General features: G+C 48.3%; 1 protein-coding gene across 1 annotated transcript; it reads right to left on the bottom strand.

The window, feature by feature from the left end:
- Positions 1-2114: 2114 nt before the first annotated feature.
- Positions 2115-10186, bottom strand: LOC135830692 (protein Wnt-11b-2-like). The gene is made up of 4 exons (XM_065342920.1): positions 9990-10186; positions 9417-9652; positions 3592-3902; positions 2115-3080 (listed from the first exon to the last, which is right to left on the bottom strand). Exons 1-4 carry the CDS (start codon positions 10106-10108, stop codon positions 2610-2612), a joined length of 1137 nt encoding a protein of 378 aa, XP_065198992.1. The 5' UTR covers positions 10109-10186; the 3' UTR covers positions 2115-2609.
- Positions 10187-10988: the final 802 nt, after the last annotated feature.

The following is a 10988-nucleotide window of genomic DNA, read 5'->3' as shown; positions in this document are numbered from 1 at the left end:
AACACGATTGTTGTGAGTGCAAGTTTAATTGATGGTAAAATACAATGACTGTAGCAGCGCATTCACTCGATCACAATGGACTTGGACCACCTGCTGACTTTAACCCTAGCGAAATACAGATGGCATTCGGATCTTTGTTTTCATGACATGCATGCAGAGCCGAGCCACGCGCACGCAGAGCAACCCTTATTCAATAATGCCAAGGACATCGCGCGTGGCTGACCAATGATTGATTAGATTAGTAGGCAGGAACTATTTGCAACGCACGCATACCAATAATGGTAGTTGCCGCGGTACGGAGCAGCTGACCAAGTGTTGTTCTTATCAAGCTGAAAGTACTTGTTGTTCGGTGCGGTTTCGTACGCGAGTCTTAGCTCAATGTCAGCTGATGGCATCTTCTCAGGTTGGCGGTATGGGTCACCAGGCTAGTACTATAGAAATGAATACTATACTGTACCAGTCCTACTAATGTAATATAATTACTTCAGTGTTCACGTACTAGTAGTATTATGGCATGCTTTTTGCTTTGACTCTTCCTTCATGGTGTTGTGAATAAAACCGTTCTCAAGTAGTATGGCATGCATGACTGTATTGCTATAACTAGTGTCGGTCGAACAGTACACTATTAAATAGTGGACTCAACTGAGGCACCCTAGTCCCTAGCTTCAGTGGATCCGGGCAGTGACATCATGTAGCTTATCCTGCATAATATTACTACATTGAGTGGGATGCTTTGCCGCAAGGCACACTGGTACTCCGATATTACCGGCACTAACACCAGCAATGGTCTTGCTGACCTGAAAAAAAACCATCTACAGCGCACGACGCCTAGCTAGAATGGTTAATCGATGGACCAGAGGCAGAGGCCTCGAGGGGCGAGGTCGAGTAGAACAGGTAATGCTACGATACAAGGCATTCCCCTCCTACATCTCTCCTTCTCTTTTGTTTTCTTTCTTAGAGATGGGGGCAGTGATTCGCAGCCCAGAGACACGTTCCCAAGTACTGAAGTAGATAAGGTAAATAACGGACAGCCGCTTACGAGTATTGCAATGTGTTCAATTATTATAAATAGGCATCAGGACTTTGAAAGATGCACTGCAAGCTAGCTGGCTACTCAGTTGCGGGGAAATCCTAAGTTCTGTTGTGGTCACTAGTCTTTGCCCCAGGAAATCTGCCTCCGGGCCATTCGTACTTGAAGTACGTCTTTACGGTCTAGTGGAAAGTGAGAAAACGCTCACTTGTGCGTTACATCATGCTTTCATGGCGTCATGGGTCAAGGACAAGACGTCCTGCAGGAACGGAAAGTTGACCTGTTTGAGTAGAGTCAGTTACTCAATAGTGCTTGTACACGTACCTCAATACATGTATCTTAATACTTACGAAAATAGTGGTTGCGACCTCGGCGATGATATTTTAATTTTTAGCAATGAGTTTGCTCCCCACACTGGAGCTCGCGCTATTCCGCCGACTTGACTCGACACTTGTCTGACGCACGACTGTCATCCAGAGCACACGAGAAGCCCATCGAACCTTCGACTCGGCAAACCTGCAAGAAAGCACCGTTCCCTGCTCAATACACAGTGTTTCGGGGAATTCACCCCTCATCAGTTGAGCTTGAGTAGGCTGAGGAAGATTGTGCCTGAAGAGCACCACATTATAGTGTCTCCAGGCACAAACATCACCAGGGATACAAACTTATAGAGACGCTCCGTTTCCAGCGTGACAAACACCTCGTGAACACCAGATAGCAGCGTGAGTCAGTGTCGCTCCTGGACGGTGAGAACAGACGTCGAGGACCCTTGGTCATTCACAACGCTGTCACCTCCAAACCAGCTAGTCGCAAGCCCGCGCTGGGCACAACAGTACGAAAATTAATAGTGGTTGCGACTTCGGTGATGATATTTTAGGAATGGGTTTGCTCCCCACAGATGGCAGTTGTGAGTCAGTCAAGTGTCAAGTAGCAGAATAGCACGAGCTCCAGTAAGGGATGCAAACGGTGCCAAACCCATTCCTAAAATGTCTTACTCAGTTTAAAGGGATGCTATGGCTTTCTGTAACGTGCTCCCTGGACCCAGCTCTATGAACACAAGTTATTTTCCTTCTTCCACACATGATTGATCTTAGCTAGGATTCAATAACTTACTTCAGAAATTTGAAAGGGATGCGCGGAACGCACACTACAGTCGCAACAATTATGAATACATAGCACTGACAATGAGAATCACATCACCATGCAAACCACGTTCAGAATAATTCTCCTGATGGACATAGGCAATATATATTCGGGTCTTTGATCAAGAATAAATAGCTGTCCATGAAGTGGAACATAATAATAATGTCATAAAAAATGAGATTGGTTTCAAGTATCTTACCAAAGCGGGCTACTAACTATGGAAAAACTGATCCGAAAATACCTCAATGAATTACAAGCCCTGGATAAAACTCTGGAAATATGCCAAATAGCCGCAGCACGGCAATCAGCCCGCGATCAGCGAATAGATTTCAACATAGACTATGCACTTTTAGTGATAAAGAATATAGACCGCTCGTCGCGCATCACAATGTGAATATTATGTCAACGTATCATCAACCATGTCAGCGTGCACTAGCTACTTGCAGAAATATCTTAGTTCCTCTTCGCGGCAACTCTGACACCGCACTGGCCAGGGAAATCTCCTTCTCGTGCAATGGCAGTTCACCATCTTCACGTATGTTCTTGCACTGAAGCCTCGACCACAGCACAACTTACTACAGCTCTCCTCATCATCCGATGAGTCATTGGTGCACTCTCGATCTTTAGTGCCTGGATAACCCAATGCTACGTCAGGCTGACAATAGTCTGGCGATGGGGTGCTGTAGACGAGTGAGTTCTTAGACGGCTTTCCGCCGTCCACTTCCTTTAATCTCCAGCCACCACTGGACCTTCTCCTGACCTGGACCAGTGTAGCCCTCGAGTACTGCTTCATCAACCTGAGGGACACTGTTCTTGCTCGCTGCTGCTTCACGTGACAGAACTTCTGCGTGCAAGAACCACTGTGTCCGTAGCAGGAACATATCACTTGCTCCATCTCCACTGGCACCTGTGAATGAGGCAAGCACACAGAAATAATATTGGGAAAAGGCAAGTTGAAAACCCTGTATGCATGGACTCAGTCGATACAAAACGGTTGGAGTCCAACTCCTGTCCAGCTGAATATGGTCTAATGCACAGGTCTCAGGCAATCAGGGACGATATTCTGGTGGCGGTGATAAAATTGAATCTGAAACGGTTAAGACAGTTCTGTCCCCTCCGAAGTACATTTAGCACCGACCATGTGCACGAACAGTAAATTCAAAGTGTAAGACAGTTCTGTCCCCCCAGAAGAACATTAAGTACCGACCATGTGCACGAACAGTAAATTTAAAGTTAGTGCGAACTTCTAATAATTGTCTTCTTCATGTGCATGTCTAAATTCTAGTGTCGTGTGTATTCCTATACATGTCCCGACAGCTGCTCCACACTCAAAGTCAAAGGCACTGGTTTGCTGCTTAAAAGCAATTGCAGAATATCCATAAGTTACAAAAAAGAGAATGGTGACGTCATCCGCTTACTTGATAACCGGCCACGTAGTTGTGATGGTGCAGTCGCTTTCTTCGCGACGAGGATTCCCGGGGTTTGCTGGCCAGCGCCTTTGCAATCCGCACGCCGTAATCGGTGTCGTCGCCGCATCTAGACCACGCCCAGTCGAAAGCGGCACTGCTGCGTCCCTGCGTGCCGCTGGGATCATCCCGGCTGACGCTGAGCCCGCCGACTGCGCACGTGCATAGCCTGCCCAGGCGACCAGCGCTGCAGGCACGCGCCACGCCGTGGGTAACCGAGGCGGAAATCAAAGCGTGGATGAAGGCGCTTTCGCGGTGAGATCCTGTAGCAAGCCAACCCAGTAAAAAACAACAGAGAATATGTTCAGGAAAATGCGTCCTCCAAAATCTTCAAATGCTAACTTACAAAGTCACAATGCATAACATGACGTAATAAACACCTAAACAAAAGTTACGTTGTGAATATAACACTTCAGGTAAATAGTACATACATGTACATGTGCATTGAGGCCATGAGATGTACCATGAGATGTACCATGAGATGTACCATGAGATGTACCATGAGATGTACCATGAGATGTACCATGAGATGTACCAATAAGGACCATTGCATTGCTTCAAAGTAGTTAGTTATACATGTAACAGTATCATTGCTGAGCATTCGGATGGCAGCAAAGTGTTAATATCGCCATGGTTGTGCTATTGCAGCATCTCCACGTCCGTCCCCCCCCCCCCCCCCCCCGGCCCCCCACACACACACTGAGCTCCTGTTTTGCATGATCATTAATAATTTTTCACTCTTGTATTTTGTGTTTTCTGGATAGCATGCACTTGTCGACCACGCGGCGCTTTGGTCGTTCAGTAACATGTCAAGTACTAGTACTACAGTACCATGTTGTGCTGTGCAGAGTTGCGGAGGATACTTGTAACGTTAGTCTTCTATTTTATTGTTATGAGCACAGACGAGGTCAGGCACAGTGCATAAAAGGACAAGCCACGAGGAGATGTACCGTAACTCACAGGCAATCTGCAGTCCACATAAGCAACCTTTCATCAGCTCGACATTTCCAAAAGGGAAATTCCTTCCGGGCCTGCATCCAAGTGCCCATCAAGCAACTGAATCACATGCTATCACAAGTACAAATGTCTTGACAAGTGCCAAAGTGGCCGGCATGCGCTGACTTAGACATCAAAACACAGGCAGAAGTGCGCAAGATATTTGCCGAGCTTTCCTTTCGCGGATCAGATGATGTGACGACTGCACAAGGTTCGTTGGGAGCACGGCGCTGACCACTTGACCAGGTTTGAGGTCACGTCACGTGAGGCTCGAGGGTAGTCCATTCCTAATGCCATATAATGGTAATGCAGCTGCTGCTATTAGTAATAGTTGAGCTATGTTCCTCAACGCCGTCGCAACTGTAGCAATGGCAGCAACTAATACTTAATACAAGTAGTTACTTCCAAGTAAAGTGCTAGTGCAAGATGATCCAGTTTGGAGAGCGGATACATAACAATTTACATGAGCCATACACATCATCGCCATGTGTTTACTGGGCATTTGCATTGAATGAAGGCATTAGCACAATGAATGCCCAGCCACTCGAACAATATCGGCATGGCGTGTTGGTCCCTAGCACAGGCTTGAATCTCGGACCCGTTTGGGCTTCACAGTCAACAGGCCAGCCACAGGTTGGATGGACTAAGACTCCCTCGACAACAAAATGACGTCAGAGCTAGAAGCACACCAGAAGCACACGAAGTGTCACTCTGTAGAGCCAGTAGAGTCGAGTGGAGCGAGCTGTTGTACTTCCGGTGCCGAGAGGTGGGCTCTCATCACACCCCTGCATGGCAACTTCCCCCAGGTCTCACCCCCAAGTCCACAGTCCAGCCATACTGGCCGAAATGTTAAAAAAAGAAGAAGAAAAATGTGCCTCCTTGCAGCACGACACTATTGATTGGACAATCACTGCACCGCTTTTGTCAATGACAACCTGAAGAGACTCTAAAACATGCGACTTTCAAACGACGTCTTTGTTCAATCCGGTCTCTGCATTGATCTACGAAGTGTCTTTACGGACTGCTCATTTCGATCCGTGAAGATCTGGGACATCCGCACCAGACCGAGAGAGCATGCACAACCATTGAATCGTCGAACTGTCGAACTGTTTCCCTTCAAGTAACGGTTATAGGTTGCACCACCGATACCGTACGGGGCTAGTTAGTGTTCGAGCTGTCCGGGAGGGATCCATAGCAGCACGACGCCCTACTGACCTAAACCAATGGCAGTGGTATGCTACTGTCTTGAAAGCCATCTGCAGTGAGTTTCTGAATCCCAGGATTGAGAATTTTAACTCAGAAATAGTTGATGTTCAGATCTAGACCTTGAACTAGAAGGGGGAGGGGGGCAATTGCACCCATGGTACACGCTAAAGCATCTTCCTTTCCCCAGACGACTACTAGTGCCTGTACTTCCCAGCACTTCCAACAATTTAACATGTACATACAGCATGTCCAACATGTACATACGTACTCAGTCCTCCCTGCCGCCCAACACATAGCCACAGTGCTCCATAGGTTAAAATAGTAAAGGGTCGTTCATAAGTGTAACCTTAAAACTGCTTTAGACCTCACGCTCACACCTTGTGCGGATATCGCACGAGTGCACAGTCACTCCAACAAACACTGAAAGAGCACTCAGATCACATTGAATCAGGATGGCTCTTGTTTGTCTAAATGTACTCCCCACCAACGACCAGCGTAGTACTGACCACTACCCAAATATGGTAGTTCAATACAGTAGCAGGACCCGTAGAGCAGCGTACAATAGGTCGAAGGTGATCTACTTGTCTCTAGTGCACAGTGCAGTGACTGATGTTGCTATTCCCAATGGTACGGATGTCAATCACTAGTAAAACCCAAGACAAAATGGAAAATGGCCGCACTACTGACTAATCCACGGCGCTTTGACCAAATCAGGAGTTTGGTCAAGTGGCGCGCACTTCTCTCAAGAAGCTGTCTGGAAAATGCAACTCTGGCATTCTCGAATCTAGCTTGGACATGATGTACATGTACATGTAGTTGTGCAGCACTCAGCCTATCGATAGTCCGAGCATTCTATAATTGTGACATTGGCATGGCGATCAGTATGGCCTCCGAAGACAACATGAAGGACTGGTCAAAGAAGAAGACAACAGCAGGAAAGGAAGACGATGTCTACATGTGCATGTACACTGTACACACTCCATCAAGCCCTGGAAATAACTTACTTGTGGTGATGAACAGGTGCGCAGGTTAGCCCTGATCGGCCCAAACGTTTCACATAGAATTAATTGTACCCTGTATTGCCTAAGCCATTTCCGGCGATATGTTAATAAGAGGCTTCATGGCAATGAAAGCTAGTGAAGCGCAGGCAGCTAAAGTTGAGTGATGAAGCCGGACCTGATTAATAGTGTTAGACCCAGAAGCGATACTGCACACTGAATTGTTGACCTAGGGCTGATAGCGGTGAGTGCTTATTCTGTGAACGGCAACGTGGCTGATGCTAAAAGAAGGCCTTGGAATCTTCGTATTACCTCAGTTGCAATTGCCCTCACGTTCATTTGGACTCGTGTCTAGGTTCGGGGTTTAGAAGTATACTCAGTAGGTGAAACCGGTTGCGTTCCCATGCCGGAGGCCAATACGTACTTCAATGCATCGGGTTTGTGAGCTGCCTCTCCGCTGCCAAGCAACGAATAACCGTTAACAAAAAGCAAGTATGCGAATCACTGCGCTTGCCTTGGAGCGTTCGTTGATCACAGCCGTGGTAGAACAGGTTGTGCTCCCCTGTGGTGGCCTTGGCTAGACCCTACGAAAACACGCTTAAAATGCTCAGTTGTTCTTGTAAGGTTTCTGGTACACAACCATGTACCGAATTCCGGCGAGGTATTTTAGAGGTCTCCAAGAAAGGTATGCAGGGAAACGCCCTGCCCTAGCTTCTTTTGCTTTTCAGTTCCCCTTTCATTCTTTTTCTTTCCCCCCCTCTAGCTGTATTACCGCCATGGCTGGCTATCGCCCACATCACCATTTCATTGGCTAGTGCCACGTGATTGTGAATAAATAATAATAATAATAATAATAAAAACTGCATTGCACCAGGGCCCAGGCAGGGGTGATTGGGCCCAGGCAGGGGTGATTGGGCCCAGGCAGGGGTGATTCCGCTCTCTGCACCGCCATGGTACTCTTTCTCAGTTTACAAGGATCACGCCGCATGCGCATGTGCACGGGGATCTGGCGGGTTCTGACGGAATTCGTGGCTGTACGGCTGTACGGCTGTACGGCTGTAGGGCTGTACGGCTGTACGGCTGGGCCATGGCAGGAAAAACCTCAGGCTGACTACATGTGCATGCTATTTAATGGCATTATTTTACTTTTTTTCAATACGGCAACGATTGTGATCGCATTCACCAACAACTGATCCAGCTTTCTAATGCCTCAGCTCCTCACCAACTTTAAGTAGCTTGCTTGAATCAAACTTGGCGATTCATTGCATGGAATTCATGACCCTCTGCCACATGTACATACATATGTAACTGTAGTAAATGTTTCACTTGCGTTGAGTGTACACAACGACGTTACGTAGCATCTAGCAGTGCTGATGGCATCGATCACAGGGCCTTTGTTCAGGCACGCCCGCCCGGTGAGTGCAAAGTGAAGGCGAGGCATCCTCTCCATTATCTATCTTCACACTGCGACGCATCAAGCTGTTCCACGCAGTCACTCACAGGGTGTTTTCTGCCGACATGATCAATACCCCGCTCCCCACATCCAACCTGATTCTGACTACGAACGTTACTCATTGCATGTACATGTACATGTTATTTCAAGCATGGTTATCTTTCGCTTTCTTCCAATCTCCAAGACAACAGAAAGCGTAGGCTAGCCGGCCCCGTGGCCCCACACTTGGCTCAGCAAATCTTCAGCCTAAAGCCAAATTCTACTGCTTTTGGAATTCGATGAAGGGTGATGCTTCCCTCCAGCTTTATCCTATGCATACCATGGGATAAACATGTACGTACACAGGGCTGTGATGGTCATTGATCACCACCATGACGGCATGTGTATAAATCCGAGTGCCGTTCAGCCACCTCAGCCTACACGCAGCACAGGTCTACATGCGCCAGGGCAGACTGGTGTGCGCAGGCGCCATCAAAGGGGCATTACATAGTGACAGTTTGGGACATCACGACGGTACATTCGGACACGCGTAATTTGGGCAGACTCGGAACCCGTGCGGTGCGATCGCAGATGATCGGGAATCAGGACATGTCGACAGTGCAGAGCTGCGTCCGGCGGCGAATTTACAAGAGGTGCCCCGATCGTGTTTTGCACATAGCTAGCAAAGGATCGGGGCAGCAGATCCCTGTCAAGGCACCGCACTTGGGGATGTGTAAATGAACTTTGAAGGACCCGGAGAGAGAAAGAGAGAGAGAGAAAGTGGCACGTAGAACAATAGCCAGGACGTAATTTGCCCACTGAGCCAGTGATGTGGCTTCGTGTTGCCGATCCACCTGGCACTTTTTCCCCTCACAAGTTCACAAGCCTCTCATGGCACTCACACGCTCACACATGCCGCTAAAGCACGAGCCAAAGACGAGCCGACAAAATGTGAACCCCTACCAGTCCTAATAACCCTATGCCATATATGGCCTAGAGGTTCACACCAAAACTTAGATGGTACAATCGACACCTCTACACCCAACACACTACATATCACCATACCACTGTATCACCATACCATAGTTTCTTCCGAAACAAACAAACAAACGGTATAGTCCTAGAATCCATCATTCTATTCTTACCTTTTGAAATGCCCTTTCCGAACAGAAACGGAGTGCTTGGGTTGATAGAGCAGTTGAATCTCTTGCCCCGAAATCTCAGCTTGCACAAGTCGATGCCGATCCTCAAGGATTCCCGCAGGACTGGTTTCAACAACGGGTGTGAGAGAATACAGTGTTGTGACTGCTGGGAGACTTCCAATTCAGGATCGCAGCGTCCATTCTGCCAGGCCTGACTTGAGCCCTCATAGATCTGCTTCCTGGAAGTGGGCCCGCATCGTTGCACAAACCAGCATCAGCAGCACAAGGGACACGGACAACAAAGAGACAGCACACAACATAACATGCATGACGCCTGCAAGGTGTGACCTCTTTCAGTACAATAATGAAGTGGGAGGGCATAATCTAGGTGACCTCTCAATCGCATCAAGACAAGGCTGGCATCAGGATTGGTGGTCCGGTGAACACTGATGTTATCTGTTATCGACCTGTCTTGCGCATGGCAGGGCGCCACCGACACCCTCACTGCACGACATGCACATTAGCTGGTGCCGGACTACATTGCAACAGACACACATGTAGAAGACATCTTATTACCAGAATATCGACGCCACGGCTGACCTGCTGCACACACTGGCCAGTATCAGGAGAGGAAGGGTCACAGTCAGCACACATCCCCCCTCTCTACAGCTGCTCCTGTTTGCCTGCTGCCTCATGATCCTGGCAAATGTGGACCCCTCATGAGTGGTGCGGGTTCCCAACTGGAGGCTCCCATGCCAGGTTTCTATCTAATAAGTTCATCTCAGCACATGCTACATAGGCATACGGTGCCACGCAGTAGGCTCTGTACATGCAGCATAAACCATAGCTGCATCCCACGAGTACAGCTAGGACAAGTACAACATGCCAGCAGTACGGCGGACACTGAAACCGCTGTTCACGTGATCGCTGACGATTTGCTTGGCATGTCCGATGCTTGGACTGATATGGGAGGATGGGGTGAGGATGAGGTGCTGCGCGTACTTACAGTGACTTATGAAGTTATGTAGATCTGGAATTGAATGGTTTGCAGCTCCTGCCCACCAGCCTGGGTCCGATGTCCACGTGGACGTGTATAAACAAAAGATTTTTTGGTCCACGCTTCCCGATGATCATAGAGATTGCAGTAGGGAACACCATCCTGACTGAGCACCCTGTCTACCTAAGCCGCCTGACCTCCCAGCGAGGTCCTGCTACACGTATCACTGTTTGGGCCTATCTGTTGCACTGCACTGGCAAACTGAGCTGCCTACGTGACTGGGGTCTTCATTTTCCATACCCATCAGGGGTGGTAATCTAGCTGAAGATTTGCTGAGATCAACGTGTATTGATTGGAGAGCTGATATTTGAAAGGATCCAGCACCAAGCAACAAAGTCATTTCCTCCCAGCCTGCGGCAACAGACCTGGCCCGTGTCAGGGCATGGTGTTTTGGCGGCGATTCGAGAGCCTTCTCCTGCGACACCCGAGGCATGCGGCTAGAGGAACATCCAACAGCTGGCAGTCTGATTCTCTCTTTTAGGAGGCGATTACATCACGATCAAATCTGAACCGAGGTA

This window comes from Sycon ciliatum, unplaced genomic scaffold (assembly GCF_964019385.1).
Source record: "Sycon ciliatum unplaced genomic scaffold, ocSycCili1.1 SCAFFOLD_552, whole genome shotgun sequence".
NCBI classification, from domain to species: Eukaryota; Metazoa; Porifera; class Calcarea; order Leucosolenida; family Sycettidae; genus Sycon; species Sycon ciliatum.
Note: the sequence above shows the minus strand (reverse complement) of the source record. Positions and strands in the feature narration are given on the sequence as shown.

Bases quoted from the DNA above. Each gene is read 5' to 3' on its own strand.
- LOC135830692 (XM_065342920.1), bottom strand. From the start codon at position 10,108: ATGAGGCAGCAGGCAAACAGGAGCAGCTGTAGAGAGGGGGGATGTGTG. The intron at 9,653-9,989 runs GTAATAAGATGT...GCCCACTTCCAG, and splicing joins GCCGTGGCGTCGATATTCTG to GAAGCAGATCTATGAGGGCT. The intron at 3,081-3,591 runs GTAAGCGGATGA...CCTCATTCACAG, and splicing joins ACTACGTGGCCGGTTATCAA to GTGCCAGTGGAGATGGAGCA.